Here is a 17,173-nt window from a genome sequence, read left to right as displayed (position 1 = left end):
GTACACTCACTGCTGGAAGAACGATTGGCCCTCTCTCTGGCACAAGTGTGATGGTGTTATTTTCCCAGTGACTGTGGGGCAAGTCTCTGTGATATGGCCCCCGCCAACTTGTATCCTTCTCAGACTCTTTCTGGACCCGAAACTCCCTTTCCGCCTAAAGTTTCCAGTTTCCAGATGATACCAGGTATTTTCTGTTGTCTGTGCTTTTCCTCAAATGCTTTCCTTTGATTAGAAAGCCCTTTCCAGACCACTCACCTGCTGAACACTCCTGCCTCAAGGGTCACCTCTTCTATGAAGCTTTCCTGACACGCTCGCACCCTGCTTCCCCTCGGCACACAGCAGGAGAAGACTGGACCCCCGGGCCCTTCAGTGCTGCCCCTAACACGTTACTCTACTTAATTGTTTCTGTGGTCACTTTGGGACGGGGGTCATGTCTTACTCATTTTCCCTTTTTAAATCCCCAGTAAATACCAAGAACTCAACACATTATGGAGGTTTATGTATTTGTTGGATGAACACATTGCTTATCCTGTCGTAGTTTTCCATGGAAGTTTATCTCATTCAGTGGTTGTGCTTTTTTAGCCCCTTTTCCTTGAAAAATGTTTGATTTAACTGTTTCTCTTAGCGCAGCACTGCATTAAAAACATGACCATGAAAAATGATGACTTAATATTGACATTTTACAAACTTCTCTTGTTTTTGGTCTTGGTACCCTTCAACTAGTCACTGGGAAATAACTGAAATATATCCCAAGAAATGTGGTTTTTGCATCAGAGAACCATCTGATTAAGCAGGAGTGTGTTTGCATATGATTTTACACAGGCATGATTTTAACAGTCTCTGTTGTTAAAATAAGAAAGTGGAGGAAGAGGACAAGAAGGCCAGACACACTTCTGCTGAGCTCTGAACAGTGCAGCCTCACTGTGCTGTAGATGTTGCTCTCAGACTCTGCCAGGCCTTTATTTAAAGGAAAGAAAGAAGACGTTTAATGCGAAGTGACAAGCTCCCTCGAATTCTCCCTCTCAGTGAGCGTCCAAGAACCATGCATACTCAATGGATTTGATTTTTATTGGCAAATCCCAAGGTTGGCAGCGTGGCAGTTTAAATTTCTTTTTGTGTTTTTGCTTTCTCTCCTCAGTTGTCTCTCATGTGTGAGTCTGACATCACATGCATAAAAATACAGTCAATTTTACTGATTTATACCTTTGCACACACGTCAGTACGCTCTGTGTGATAATTCTTTACCTATGGCATCAGCTGCTGAGGAAAATTGACTTGGAATATCTGATCTTAGTTGATTTCCTCAGCAACAGGCAAAGGGAAGAAAGAGAGAGAGAGAGAGAGAGAGAGAGTGAGGGATGACACATGAGCTGCCAGTTTCATGACCCCTTGAGAACAAAAAAGAGGTAATATTCATTTAGATATATTTCAACTGTTAGGCATGCTTGTTGCCACTTTAATTTTGTAGAAATTTGGAAATGCTGTCAGTTAATCTCACAGGATTTTAGAGCAGAACCTTTTAAATAGGAATATAATTTGAAACTTTTAAATTTACTGGTAGCTGTTGGAGCTCTGCGTTGCTGAAGTGTGTTGTTAATGTCTTGATGGTCTGTGAACCATCTATCCTCAGCAAAAGCCTAATCAGAAGAGCACTTTCAGTTTTGCGGGTTAGAAAATGTCTGCATCATTGCAACATCTCCACTCCAGATGAAAGGGTGACGGTGCAGCCTGGTTTTCATGCTGTTCCATTGGTCTGCTAGCCTCTGATGTTTGATATTAATTGATTTCTGTTTTTCCTTTAAGATTGAATGCATTGTTTGTGAGATAGAGCTAGCCAGTACCAGGCCAGGCAGGGGCTTCTAACCCCTCAGGCGTAGGTTTGGGTGCAATAATTTCATGATACATCATAGGTAATACTGGACATTTTAAACATACTTTTGAACTGATGTGACAGTTGTGTTTTTATTACCAAATGGCAGCATAAACATTCTGTTTTTAGGAAGATGAGCAAATTAAAGCTGCCCAGCTATTTCCTGTTAAATTTAATCTGTAGAAGTATATTTTCCTTAAAACTTGTTGAAGAATGTTTTGGTTCATGAAATACTCTTTTTTTAATGACTAACTTAGCATTTAAAATCTTCTCCCAGTGAATGAATAAAATGTTGAGGTTTGTCAAGTATTTAAGTTAAAAATTGAGTTATTCATACTAATTAATTGCACCATTAGTATTCAAAATGTTCTTTCCAAAATGCAGAAATATACCAGAAAGGTTTTTTCTGATCTTTTAACAGTGGATTTAAATTTTAACTGAAAACATATAATTCTGTAGACCATGTTTCCTCCATCTGTCCTCTGCAGAATGAGTCTTACAAGTAGATTTCTGTTGCAAGTTTCCCTGCTTTGACAGTCTGACCTAGAGTCTCATTAGAGGGCCAGGTTGGAAGGGAGTTGTCCGGACAAGGCACTAGACACAAGAGACTGAGTGAGACAAGAAGCTGGGGGGACAAGAATTGTATGTGTGGCAGGACAGCTATAGCCATCTAATACAACGTATATGCTGAGCTTGTACGTGTTTACACTTCGAGATTCTCTTTACATTTGTGACATTTCATAGCATGCTTCATGGTTATATAGCTTAGAGAGAACATTGCTTAACTGCCAACTGCTTTGATGCTTTCCAAGTCTCGGAGATATTAGTAGTAGAAAAGTAGCATGAATCATCTAGTCCAATCTGCTAAATTCTGAATCATACGCTGAAGTAGTGTTTTGCCTATTATAATTGAGAGTACTGTTGTACTCATTTACAATGCTGTCTTCGATGTGTTATCCTCACTTTTTTTTTCTTTTGGAAGGTAAGTTTAAAATATCAACGATTAATGTTAAGTAAGTTGAAAAGCTTTTCTAGAGAATCTTTCAAATGCTTATGGTGGTTGTTGTGACTCTTAGCTTAAGTTTTGCCTGTATACCATTGGAGATGACTTAATTTTTTCCCTTTTTTTCCCCACAGCTGTGATTGGGTTATTATACCCCTGCATTGACAGGCATCTAGGAGAACCACATAAATTTAAAAGAGAGTGGTCCAGTGTAATGCGGTGTGTAGCCGTCTTTGTTGGTATAAATCATGCCAGCGCTGTATCCTTCCTGCTGTAATGAAATGCGTAATAACAAAGCAGCTTTTGACAAACCAAAGGTTAAACAGTCCCTCGCAACTCCACTGTTGTCAAATTGTGATATGCCCACTTAGTCATAAAAAGAATGCACGCCGCATTGTTGAAGCATCATGGGAGCACCTGGGCAATTACAGTGTGGGGTATAGCCTTTCATTTCAATCCCTATTTTTCGATATCACTCAGAACTTTGCACATTTAAAAAATTTACATGGTTTTCTTAAATTAGGTTACTTGATTACCTCCATCTAGTTTTGGTAACTAGCATTGAAACAGATACATTTTCAAAGGAATTTCTTTTCTCTCTTCATTTAAGATTTGTCAGTAAGGACATCTGGTGGCTTCAGGTGCTGGTTGGTTTTTTGTTCTGTTTTGTTTTTAATTTGAAGAATATATATATATATATGTATATATATATTTTAAAGACTGTTATTTATTGGTTTTAATCAACACCAACAAACCACATAAATATTCTTAAAAGTGGCAGAGGCAGAAATAGCCAACTTAGACTGTGGCCCAAAAGAACTTTTTTTCCTAAGTTACATATTTTTAAAGTTTGATCATTTTGAGGATTTTGATATTTTAATTTAGTGATTAATTTTTCATAGTGTCCTGGCTAGAAGGATAAGGTAGCCTCTATGTCCCACCTCTCCTCTGCTTCTACCCCCCCCAGAAAAAAATGTCCACCCCCAGAACAAAAGTTTTTGCCTTCATAAGGATTTTATCCTGTCATCCTCCCTACTTCCTCCCTGCCCCGCTGACCTCCCAACTTCCCTTTGTAGAAGAGGGTCTGGGAAATGCTAGTTCAGTCTTCCCTTTTCTGGAAGAGATGGCTTAGAGGATGGAGGTGGCAGGAGCCTTCTCTTTGGGGAAGAGAAGATGTGTGACTCAGGCTGACCAAGGTTTCCTCCTGTAACTCTGCGCTGGGCTCAGGGCTGGCAGTTAGCTGGAGAGAGTGTGGGTCACGGGGCAAGGAGATTCCAGCGTCTCTAACAGCATGTATTGAGGTGTTTTGGAGAAGCTGGAGAAGAGGAACCAAGGAAAGAAGCAGGGTCCTAGATTCTGAAAGCACGTCTACCTTTCTGTTCCCAGTCACGCTGGCTCTTGGAGATCTGTGAATTTGGAAGTCCCTCAGTGGCTCTTATTATTTTGTTTTTTACCCTTTTGTCTTAAAGAGTTTCCCAACATGTTTAGTTTGGTGAAATCTTTGAGAATTAGGATTTTATAACAAACAAATCTAGTGGTTAGGAGGACTTTAAAAAGGTAGACTCGTACAATATTATATCTAGAAGAAAACTTAGAAATCCCCTAGTTCCACACTTTCTTTATAAAGATAATAAGAGAAATGAAAGCTAGAGAGGTTTCGTACTTTGCTAAATCATACATACTGCAAGGTCTGCTCCAGAGCTGAGGCCAGACCCTGGAGATCCTGACTCGAGTCTAGGAACATTCCTTCTCCTACCGAGGAGCCCCACAAGTGTGTAAATTCGTCTGTCTGGTGGATTAGACCTTTCTATCCTAGACAGTTCAGGTATTTTTAAGTTGAGTAATTTAGATAACCTTTTCTGGAATTAAAAAGACTTACATATCTAATTTAAATTCTTTACTTTGGTCATTCTTTTCTTCCTCTCAATGAAATCCTTAAATATAGTCATCTTAGCTATTCTGTTCATCCTTTAAGCAGAATCCAAAATGTTTACAAAATATATAACACAGACTTAATATTAGGTTACTTAGACTTTAGAAAATCACATTGTACTATTTTTAAGATTGATGTTTTACCTGTACCCTAGAAGCCTCCTTATTTTGCTTTGACTCTTAGCAAAGTTAATTTAGTCAGCAAAGATAGAACCCAATTAATGTCAAATTCCAGTCTTTACAAGAATGTTTATTGCATAGAGAAATCAGAGTGCACAAGTGTTTCTTTGGAATTTGAGGTATAATACTCACTAAAGAATAAAAGCTTTTTCAGAAAGCATGCCATAGACTATAGGTCTCTTGATAAATCAAGCCTAAACAAGGACTGACCAAGAATGGCAGTCTGGGCGTTCAGGATACCCGCTGGTTGGGTAGGAGGGGGGAATGGTGGTAAACAGCAGGGTGTTAAAGGAAGTGGAAGATGGTTTTATATGTATTTTTGGAACTTCCCCTCTCTTCTCTGTAGTTGCAGCATGGCCAGTTTGGCAAGATATATAGTATCCTCTGGGGAGCTGGATATAGAGCCAAGATGTGGCCTTTGGGACATAGATAATGCTCTTTTAATGACACTTGAAATTAATTCCTTTAGTGTAATCCTCTAGCAAAGAAATGAGAAAATTGAATTTATAAAGCTTCGTTTTACCCAGAGATTTTGAAGTAGAAAAGGGCTGTACATTTGTGAATAGGTGCTTAAGTAGGTGATGGAAATAAAACATCATTTGAGCAAACTGTCCTATACCAGAAAGTCTCAGGCACCAAAATAGCTTGGCAGGTTGCAAGATAATGTTCACTTCAGGGCTTTATCCTCAACAAATTAAAACTAGAACAGTTGACATAATAGAAAGGGATAGTGTGTCCTTGGTACTCTTGTTTCTGGACTGCATTATTATAAAATGTGTCTGTCAGTAAATCACATAGAGAATGTGGTACCCTGTTAAATAGCTGTCAACTCTTCTATTTGCAAGTTCCTGTATGATTCTCAAGTAATTCTAAGCCTGTTTGAGAAGTAATATCGGTTTCCTTTTTGGCAAAAGTGTGTTCCTTTAGCAATACTTGTGTTTCGAGGCTTCTAGTTACATTTTTTTGCAAGGAAAGCATTTCTTAAATAATGGATCTGATCTGATAATTGGCAATGTATATACTGTGCCATTTTTTTGGAGAGATTAACACGTCAGTGAGATCTATTAATGAAGTATCATGCCCTCTGTGCGTCTTTAGTACATATCGGAGATAGCTTTAAGCCTCCCTAGTCTTGTACACTGTATTAAAAACCCGAATGCACTCTAGACTATGCAGTCTATTCCCTTCTCAACATTAACATCTTTTATTTTAGCAAAATGAACAGGTGATATTATTTGGTTACAAATTTAAAGATGACTCTTTAACACTGATCTCAGAAAGTGGATTTTGATAACAACATACAGTTGTCTCTCACACTGGCTGCACTATCCATTGGACTGTGGTGGACTTTTGATAGATCTAGAAGTGGTTTTGGCCTTGGAATAGGAATTGCTTTCTTGGCAACTTTGGTCACTCAACTGCTAGTCTATAATGGTGTTTATCAGTAAGTATTCTTTTTGGTGCTTGTTTCCTAAAGTCTCAGAATTGAGATTTTAAAATTTCATTAGCCAGTTTAATCTACAGAGTAACTTATTTTGTAACTTATTTCCATTGTAATTATCTTAATAAGTGTCATTGTACTTCCTTTGTGAGTTGTTAAAAATCTTTCTATTATTCTAGATATACATCTCCAGATTTTCTCTATGTTCGCTCTTGGTTACCATGTATATTTTTTGCTGGAGGCATAACAATGGGAAACATTGGTCGACAACTGGCAATGGTAAGCTCATGCTCATTTACTTACCTTTCTGTTATTGAGATGTAAGACAAGTTTTCTCCATACAGCAATAGAATAAGTCATTTGGAAGAATTTAATCACAAGTGTATTAAAAATGGAAAGAACCACTGGATAGAAAAGCTAAAATGTGTTATGGATAGGGTGATACGATCTATCCTCCAATTTTTATTAATTAATTTATTTATTTTATTAATCTATACGTTTCTACTCCATGAAAAAGGGACAGTTTTAAAAGTGAGAAGAAGCGCTGCTTATAACTATGTTGCTACAATAAATATAAATTAGGACTATCTCCAGCAAATCAAGATGTTTGATCATTTTAGTTAAGAAGGAAAAGGACATTGTTGATAAGCCCAGTCAGAGAGGGCAAAGGTCAGGGACTGGCATTCAGATGCCACAGCGGTTTCATGAATAGGTGCTGTCACTTTTACCATTTTAGCCAGCTGAGAGAATTGAGTGGTTTACATTGCTGTCTTTTTGGTAGTCTAGCCACCCAGTTATCCTAAATCCATTGGTTTACTTTATTTTGAATTATGGGTAGACATTTTAATAGCTGTCCTTTCAAAATATCATTTTGACCAGAAGCTTTTGCTAATATAGTAGATTTTTTTCTTTCAATTTTAAAGTTATTTGAAAAAATATTATCTGAATTCACAATATTAGTCCTGTCCTTAAGTTCATGACCTTTCCTTTGCTAATATGCCTTAGTGAGCACACAAAGAAATTTATTTTGCTTCCTTTCATGTTCTAGGATTGATCTAAATCATATACTGTTATCATTTGCTTGTAATGTAGAAATATCATTTTTTCCCTGCTTTTGGCTATGCCCCTTTCAGTTCTAGAATGCGAATTTCTTTTTTCCTTTCATAATTGTCATTTAATCCTAATAGTTGTATAACTCTCAGATTCTTTGAGGAATAAAGTGGGCATATGTTAATAAACTATTAAGTTTAGACTTTTTAGTTTATATGGAAATTGCTATTCAAAATAAACATTAATCTTTTAACCTTTTAACCTTTTAATTTTTACAGTATGAATGTAAAGTTATCGCAGAAAAGTCTCATCAAGAATGAAGAAGGCAAAAACATATCTTTTGTACAGAAAAACAAGACGAAAGGGCATGTAAATGATAGCTATACCAACAATACTTCGGACTATAAAATTGCCAGGATGCAGTTTTTCCCTTAATTGGTGTGTGTATACATATACACACATATACACACATACATATGTTACTGCAATCTGTGATTGCTTCATCTGTAAATCAAGTACAAACCTTTATGTATTTGACTTAAATAACTGTAAAATATATATGCACTACATTAAAAAACATGTTGATTAATAGATGAAATTTTTAATTTTTTAGACATACCATATATTGTATCACAATGTTGATGTGCCAGAATATTCAGTTATCGTCATGCAGAGTATAAGAATGCTTTGAACAATTTATAGACTTACTGAAATAAAATATGAGGAAAGCCAAAAAAAAAAAAAAGCAAATGGAAAGTGGTATATTCTCTTTTGCTTACTGTTGTGCCTTTTTATTTTTCTAATATATAGCAGTACGAGTTATGGGTGCCCTAATGTGTGGTTAGTTTCTGTTTTAATGTTGTCTCAGAGAGCTTTGGGTGTTTTAATATATGATGAAAAAGAACTTCCAGGGAACATTTTCATACCTGCATTACTGGAGAGAGTCCAAAGAGTAATTTTTGTTTCAACAGATTTTGCTGGAGGTGAAAGTGATCAGCAGGAGAGTTTATCAGCATCAAATTGTTTTGAGTCTAAATCTGGAAGAATACATATAATTAAAAGTAAGGACCATTGAAAAATTTAACTAGAGTAAATATGTTTTACAAATACAAAATGACCTTCTGGAGTGCCACAAAGTGTTAAGTGATATTAACTGTCATTTGCAGTACAGTATTACACTGCTTTTGCGCATGGAACACATAAGAATTCCTGAACAGGTCAAAATGAAGTTTCTAGTTGTCTTGGGTTCTGTAATCTGTTGGGTTCTGTAAAGAGAACCATTTGAGCTGGGCTGCTTCATATGATTGATTGTCAGTGGATTGCATCCGAGGAGTGGATGGGCACATAATTTCTTATGTATCCATGCGCCGCCCATTAATGAACAGTTCAAGAATGTGGTGTTTTAGAATGTATTGGGATGGCATGTTGTGCATGGTAAGGATCCTGGTAACAGTTTTGTGCAAATTTTTCCAACAACTGGAGCCTTTTGAGTATGATTTAAACATAGTCTTAGTTAACCTTTTCCCCCAGTTTTTATTTTTGAAATTGATGGCAATTGTCTGATACACAAGGGTGAAATCTGCTTACTCTGGAGGGGTGTGTATGTGTGTGTGTGTAGGACTGAGTGAGGGAGAGAGAGAGAGAGAGAGAGAGAGTGTGTGTGTGTGTGTGTGTGTGTGTGTGTGTGTGCATGTGCTCATGCTCTCTTAATATGTCAACTAGATATTTTTCCAGTTTTGATTTTAAAACCATTTCTGTCAGACTGAGATCTTGTATGCCAAACTTTAATCTGCTCTTATGTTTTAAGGCTGAAAGTGTGAAAATCCTAAGAGGATTTCCTATTGAATATATGTACACAATCTTAACTATAGTGGTGGTAAAGATACTACTGTAATTTATTATTCTATCTTCCAGATAATGTTATTCATTTAGAACAAATAAGGTATATTTTTAGAATCAACTTTGTAAGCACTATAATTCTTTAATAAGTTATAAGGTCTATGATGTGTTTACTTTGAAATTTGCTGTTTAAAGCAAGATGTATTAAATATATAATTATCATCTTGGTTAAGAGTCTTTTTTCCATCCTTGTGGTTAATCTTAGAATTATATTACTGAGGATTAATTTACTAAACTTAACATGGGTGGTTGAATTAATTCAGAAATAATGAAGGAAACTAAGTTTAGTGTTACAGGAATTGAATGATTTTCACTTTGAGTTCTTAAATTATTTATATATCACCTAGAAAACAAGAAAATATATTTCTGACAAAAATAAAATTGTTTTGATATTTTGATAAGTGTATAAATATATTACATCTTTTTTTTTTTTGCAGTGAAAGTGGTAAACATCTTTTAATACTGCTATATTGGCAGTGCTTCCTGGCTTTTATTATTTAAAGTTTTAAAAATTGAATAGTTGAAAACTGAAACTTAAATTCTATGAAAGCACAGGCAAATAATTAAAATTAGCTAGCAAGAACCCTGGTAATACTTTTGTTATAATCTTCATTTGTTTGCACTGAACTGTTTTACCTTCATTAAGGTCTTTGGAACCTCTCAGTGGTGCCTCTGCTTCACACATCTGTTTTCTAGGTGGAATCCAGACTTGGTCAATATCATTAAATACTTCTCTAATCTTTCGGCTCACTTACCTGCATAATGACATATATTCTTTGAAAGGTAATTCTTCCAGTGATGGTCTGTGAATGGTAGAGTCTTTGCTTTGTGGGTCTGAAAAAGTCTGTTTCATTCTTGAAGAAAAATTTAGCAGGCTATAGAATTCTAGGTTCACAGTTTCCCCCTAATCCCAGCACTTTGAAGATTTTTTTAACTTGTTGTCTTCTGTCATCTAATGTTGCAGACAACAAGTCTGCTATTAGTGGAATTTTCTTTCCTTTGTAGATAATCTGTTTTTTTCTCTCCAGGAGCTTTTTCATGATTTTCCCTTCATCTTCGAGGTTAGTTTCACTTTTACTTGTTTGGTTTTAAAATTTGTTTTTATTTTTCTTGCTTAGTATTCAGTATGCACTTTCAGTCTGTGGGCTCATGTCTGGAAAATTTTAAAATCTGGCTGCATATTGGAGTCCTGTGGAGTCTTGTAAAAATATGCTGATGCCTAGATCCCACTCCCAGAGACTCTAATATAATTGACCTGAGGTGTGCTCTGAGCATTAGGAGTTGCATAAGTTCCCCAGGTGATTCTAATGTGCAGCCCAGGTTGACTCTCACAGGTGTAGATACATGTAATATAAGGTGGAGGGTCCAGGTGAGAGAGATGTAATGACTTTGAAATGAAGAGTGAGGGATGCACTGAGATACATTTTGGATTAAATCATCTGAACTTGGTGACTTGGGTATAAAGGTCGAGGAAGAGGAAATGTGAAAGGTGACTTAATTTTTCTCCCTTGGAAAACTAAGTGGATGGTATTTCTGTAAACCGAAAAAGGAATGCAGAGAAGTAGGTGAATGGAAGTTTGATTTGATATGTTGAGGCTGAGGGATGTAGGAGGCCTCTGGTAAAGATGAGTATAAGCAGTGGGATATTTGAGCCTGGGTTATTGGGTGTAATGAGGGAGTCATCAGCATATGACACTAATAAATACAGCTGTGGGAGTAGATGAGGTCACCTAGGGAGCATGGTATAGTGAAAAGGAAGAGATCTGAGGCACACTGGCCTGTTGGCAGAGAAGCTGGTGAAGGAGATAAAGGGGGTATAGTCAGAAGTAGGAGGAAAAACAAGAGAGTGATGTGGAAGCCAAAATAGGGGGTTTCAGGCAGAGGGTAACTGGTAGAATGAAGTACAGTTGGAGGGAATAATTGACTTTAGAAGTACAGGTGATGATATCTGATTGTTTTATGTTGAAACATTTTTTCTCTAACCTATTTTATCTTAACATTTAAAGTATATCATTGCATACAACATATATTTGAGAAAAGCCTGATCATGTACTGTCATTTATTACTAGTAAGGGGAGTTGGGGACAGCTAGAGAACTTTGAAAGAATAGTGGAGATTGGGGCCGTATCTTTGAAGAATGGACCCAGGAACTGACTAGAGGTGAATAAAGAATCTTCAGAGAGTTTTGAGACCATCCAGGACCCAGGTGAGGCTGGAGACCAGATATTTGCAGTGGAGTCAGTTAACGTGGCGGTGCCATGTTTAAATGGGCTCCGTAGCCCAGGGCCTAGGCCGTTTGTGATGGAGCAGATTGAGTCTAGTGGGGAGTTCGCTGGTAGACATGGCACAAGCCTTTGTGGAAAATTAAAGGAGGCTCCTAGTGCAAGGCCAAGAGATTTATCGTGGGATCCAGGCAAATCGGGGAAGGAAGTTGAATCAGCAGTGCTAACCTGACTGCATGGGAGAACGGTGTGAGGTGAAAGGACAGCACTCTAAGGAGGCCAAAACCCTGTTTGATGGGAAGGGTGATCGGCTTGGGGTTTGTAGTCAGAGAGGGATTTAATGGCTCACTTCCAGGTCTCAAGGTCCAGGGTATGATCTGAACACCTGTGTTTCCATGGTTTACAGAAGTGGCTGGAGATCTGAGGCCTGGGTGACCAGCTGTTAGTACCAGTATGGATGGTACTAGAATGGTCGCAGAGACTGGGTGGAAAGGAAGGTCTCCTCTGTGGGCTCATGACCATTAGAGTGAAACACTTATCCAGATGCCTTGATTGTACTGGAATTCTAAATAGAGTCCCTTCCCCCCTTTTATGTAATTATTTTGAGTTGTTTCATCATCCTAGGTGCTTTAAAAATTCACACGATGTTTAGGAGTGTGTCTTCTACTAGTCCTGTTCAATCAGAGACATCATCTCTTTAATCCTGGGCAATTTTTTTTTTCTGTGTTTGCTGTTATTATTCCTTTGTTCACCTTCTCTGTTCTTCTGAAATTCCTCTATTTGGGAGATCTTTGACCTTTTGTTCCTGTTTTCTATATATCCCTTAGCTTTCCTCTGTTGTGCTACATTCTAGAAGAATTACTTAACTGGATCTTCCAGCTAAACGAGTTGCTCTTCAGCTGTACCCATTCAGCATTCATCCCATCCGTTGAACTTTTAATTTCAGTGATGACAATTTCAATTTCCAGGATCCCTCTTTTTGTGTGTGTGTATGTGTGGCAGTGTGTGGTCATTCTTGTATTTCCTGAGGATATTAATTAATCTTCTAAAGTTCTAAACTCTTCTAAAGATCCATGGCAGGGAAGGGCAGGATGAGCCTGCACCAGCCTGTCTCTGGATGTGAGCACTCCTTGGTCTGCCTTGGGCACACTCCCAGGCCTCTCTGAACTTAGTGCTCACACCGCTTGCATCTGGGGGCAGATACTGTGCTGTCTGTCTCTGCCCGGTCCAAAGCAGCGAGTAGAAGTATGGAGGGGTTGGCTAGATGGCTGCTTCTGCAGGAGCCTGCTCTAACGCATGAGGTCTGTTGCCCTTGGTATTTCTGGCTCCAAGCATTAGCCACCTATGAGCTTTGAATGTCCCTAGTTTCATTTTTAGCAAATCCTTTCCTTGAGTGAGCTGTGTTTTCTTTCCACCTATCTGCTCTCAATTGTTTTCTTGCTTTCAGGGCTTCCTTGTAGTGGTAAAGACATGGAGGAGACTTCTCCTTATCTGGCAGTATACTTGTAGATTCCTTTACCTTTTAAAAATCTTTTGTTGTTTCTGTGGATGTGGGATAGGAGGGAAAAGCTACAGCTTGACTAGTCTGCCTCCCTGATTCAATCTTCCCCACAATTTTTTATACTGTAAAATCTTGCCATTTGCCTGATCATTTGTCTTCACATTTCAAAAATTCAATTTAGTTGGGCGCTGAGATAAATAGGTTAAGTCAGTGGTTTCCTGCTTGGTCTCAATAAAAATTGGGGTATGGAGATTTTTTTTTTGCCTTCGAAATACATTTAGTTCATTGAGATCATTGTGCCAGGAAGTGTAAATATCCTTGTATCTGTTCCTTTATGCCTCCCTTCTTTTTATCACTGATGAAATCTGTGAAACCTGTCATCCTTCTCTGTGATTTACAAGACAGACTTTTCCAGGGTATGTCAACTGTTCTGAAGAAAATGTTAAGGATCAGATTTGGCAGATCAGATAGATAATGATGTGCCTGTGAAAGACTGGGCTATTGATGAGCCTCGTGTCAACACTGATTGCCATATGTGGGCAATTTTTCCCTTGCACCGTTGCTCTGGCTGAGGTGTTTGTAAGGATTTTCATGAGCAAGGGACGGTTTTGATTCTAAATCAAAATTCTGTGCTGGCACAACTGTGTTTTATTCTGCTTGGTCATGGCAGGATTTGTAACTGCTGATAGTTCTGTGGCTTCTCCAAAGGTGGGCTTTAAAAGAAATGAGCACTTAGGAAACGTATTTCCATTTAAAATAATCTTTTTTTTATTACTGTTCTGAAACTAATAAATTCACTCAGTACTACTGTGTTTCCACGAGTTTGTTCAGTTCGTGAGATTTTGTCTCTCTTAGAAACATGTTTTGAGTAACTTGTACAGAATGTGATCGTGGACCAATTCATTGTGATGAGCAATTGAGTGGACGAAAGAAAGAACCCAACTGCTGAATCTGATTGTTTTAGAAGAAAAGTTTCTAAAATGCATTCCCTGGGAATTTCTGCCATTGAATGAAAGTCATTTCTATTTCCTTTATAGTCATCACATGGCACTCCTAGATCTTCTGGGAATGTCTGCTCAACCAAGTTATGACGGTGACAGTTCTGTCTTGAAACAGTTCCTTCTGCCTTCACAAAAGCTTGAAATTTTGCAGCAGGACATTACAGGAGGACAGACTGCTGCCCCATCATCTTAGGATCAGCTGGAGGAAGGCTGCTGTGCTTGGTCTCCACACACTGGACTTGGGAAGCCTGCACACTGACAAACTGAAGATGAAGTTTAAAGATGTTTGTAAAGACAAATCTTTGCGGAATTTTCTATGCCTCAGACCTAGTGTGGGTTGATATCATGCCTGTCCAAGAGAGAAGGCGGGTCAGGATATGTTGAAGCAAGTCTTCTAGAATATATGTAAAATTCATAATAAAGTTGAGTCAGATTCAACTTTATTTTTTCCCCACAAAAAGTGAATTAGTGATTCTTAAATCTTTGTTAGGATTAGTTCTGGTCCTGTGACCCCAACTACCTGCAAGGGGGCTGGGATGTGCAATCCCTCCCCTGACAGGAGAACCAAATATAGGTGATCATTGGTAATGTCCACCTCAGTTGGTTTAAAGCATTTTGTAGCACTCTCTTCCCACTAGAGTATTTTTCTTCGCAAGTGATTCATAGTGAACAGAGTTATAAGGAAATGAAAATTCTTCTGGTGGTAAAATTATAGCCTTTAAAATACATAAAATACAAACTTTGTATCCAAGTCCTGGAAGAGTGGGGAAAAAGGAAGGAGTCCACTTTTGTCTTTTTCTATCATCTGAAAGGGAGGGGGTGAGAGGGAGGGAGTGAATCAAGTGTTTCCTTAGTGCTTCCTACAAATGTCCCTACCACACAGATAAGGATCGTTTTACAGCTGCCAACATCCACGTTTTTCTGAATGGCGGAGCAGTATTTCAAACTCCGGTCTAACTTTGCTCCAACAGTCAAGGATTCTCGCCACCACATGGTACTGTCCCTGAAAGTCCCTGCAAAGTATTTTGCATGTACATTTCCAGCAGATTTCCAAGACCATCACTGAGTGACTTGGCACTGGGGCATCTCTGACACGAATGCGACCTTGACTTCATAGACGTGTGTTTCACGTGTTGCTTCACTCTGGGATCCAGCTTCTCTAGGAAGTTAACATAAGCATACTTATGAGTCTGACGACTTTAGCCCCCAGGGAATGCCTGGACTTGAACCTGAAGGCTCTCTTGATAGCAGACATCCTACCTCAGCCTCCACAGACACAGTCCCATGTGGAAATCTGACAGCATAGAAAGGAGATAAAATTTTTAACAGGTTTTGACTTCTGACCTATTAAAAAGTTAAGTCTGAGAGAAGTCTGTGTGAATTATTGTGCTGGCCGGTCTAGCTTTTGATGTGCCCACAATACGTAAGTACTGGCCTGGTGGGATCCATGCACGCGAGCTGTATAGACGGTAAGTTCCATTAGAGTAGGAAGAGGATGTTAACACGGTGGCCCGGGAAAGGCATCTGGAAGGCAGGGGCACAGGTACTGACGGGTCAGGCCAGCTCGAGGAGGGAAGGACAGTTCTCTTGGGCATAGGATGGACAGGAACACCACATGGACAGACAGGCGGATGTTCTCTGAAGACTCCAAAGTCCGGTCTGGAGGTGGTGAAGATTGCAGGTTGAGGAAGTGGTGGGAGGACAGACTTAAAACATGGCTTCACTTCACTCTGGGGGTTTAAGTGGTTCCGAAAGAGCCTACCAGCAGGACGTGCTCTGCTTAGACAGGGCCCCCAGCTGCCCGCGGGGTTACTTGTGGGAGCCCTGCGTGTTGAGGCTACCCCGTCTAGCACAGCCCAGAGCATTCCCATCGTCATCAGACTTTTACTGAAAAAGAACATCCTGTGGCTGATCAAGGCGCAATCCTGAGGTTGAGCAGAGTCAGGAAAGAGCCTTGGGAATTGAACAAACTCAGGCTTGATCTGTGTCACCCAAGGAGTTATTTACAGACTGGGACCGTGGGCAAGTCCCCCAAGCTCTTGAAACTTCAGTTTTTCATCTACAAAATGGAGATACACTCCCACCTTTCTTGGAGGGCCATTACCATTAAATGCAGTAATATGTAAACAGACGTCCAGTGAAATATTAGTTCTTCTTTCCCTCCTGTCTATTCATTTCAAAGTATGCGTACTGTACTGTTCCAGCACGTTGGCATCCCCTCTGCATCAGGATAACTTCCCTAATTTTTTTATCAAAATGGAAGGGAGCAGAATCTACTCCGCCGAAGACCATCGTCCACAGCTTTCCTCACCAGGTTAGTCAACAGCGAGCAGGTTCCTAAGGAAGCAGAACAGAACACTGGCTGGTCGTTGTTATACTGAGTAATTGTTCAGCTGGGGGTTTGGCCAGGTTAGGCTGGGATGTCATCCAGGGAGGGAAGCTCAGGTGAGATGCTGCAGGATGGCATGAGGACACCAGAGGGAAGGAAGGGTATGGGAAATAGATAGGTTTTGTCAGCATCTTATTTTTACCTAGGGATGATGGCTCTGTCCTCATACTTTATAGTGTCACCACTGTGAGAGTGCACTTTCCCATAGAAGGAGTTACATTTTAATTAGCCACACGGCACCTGATTTCTAACCTATCAGCCCTTTTCTCCAGGCTTCATCTCTTTGGGTTATTTTTGCCCATGTCCGCCACTTGCCTACTCCTTTCATGTGTATCAGAAAGGAACCACCAAGCATCCTGGAAATCCTATTACCAGACCTCAGGGTGTTAATTGTCACGTTCTCCCCCATGGTTACACACGTGCTGAAGAAGTGGTTCTCTTTCAAAAGTGTCTTGTCAAAACGCCAGGCACAGTTTGTTTTTGACATTTGCTGCTACCGTTAAATAATAGTCTTGCTTCTGTCATAGCTAATGTTGACTTGAAGGCATTTGGAGGCCATTTCTCAACTCCAGCCTTAACAGTGAGACCTGGGTCTTGACAGATATTTTTCTTGCTTGCCCAGGGCAACTGAATGTAAGGGGTTGCAACCTTTGCTTTTCTAAGCTCAAGAAAATTTCAGATGGGT

At 39.1% G+C, this 17,173-nt stretch overlaps 1 protein-coding gene across 9 annotated transcripts in view; it reads left to right on the top strand.

Moving 5' to 3' along the window:
- The window catches only part of INSIG2 (insulin induced gene 2), a 32,577-nt gene extending 18,018 nt beyond the window's left edge, over positions 1-14,559 (top strand). For 5 of the 9 annotated variants that reach the window (XM_027082587.1, XM_027082584.1, XM_027082589.1 and 2 more), the window contains exons 3-6: positions 3,008-3,132; positions 6,263-6,429; positions 6,606-6,705; positions 8,448-9,537. In XM_027082587.1, coding sequence (XP_026938388.1) covers positions 3,008-3,132; positions 6,263-6,429; positions 6,606-6,705; positions 8,448-8,531 — 476 coding nt within the window. In that variant the 3' untranslated portion in view covers positions 8,532-9,537. Of the gene's footprint in view, positions 1-3,007; positions 3,133-6,262; positions 6,430-6,605; positions 6,706-7,754; positions 9,538-14,135 lie in introns of those variants that run through there. The other 4 variants (XM_027082591.1, XM_027082590.1, XR_003427873.1 and 1 more) reach the window with 3 other exon arrangements.
- The last annotated feature ends 2,614 nt before the right edge of the window (positions 14,560-17,173 follow it).

Source organism: Aethalodelphis obliquidens, unplaced genomic scaffold (genome assembly GCF_003676395.1).
Source record: "Aethalodelphis obliquidens isolate GAN/ISIS:26980383/991018 unplaced genomic scaffold, ASM367639v1 scaffold47, whole genome shotgun sequence".
Lineage (NCBI taxonomy): Eukaryota > Metazoa > Chordata > Mammalia > Artiodactyla > Delphinidae > Aethalodelphis > Aethalodelphis obliquidens.
The sequence above is the reverse complement of the archived record's forward strand: the minus strand, read 5'-3'. Positions and strand labels throughout refer to the sequence as shown.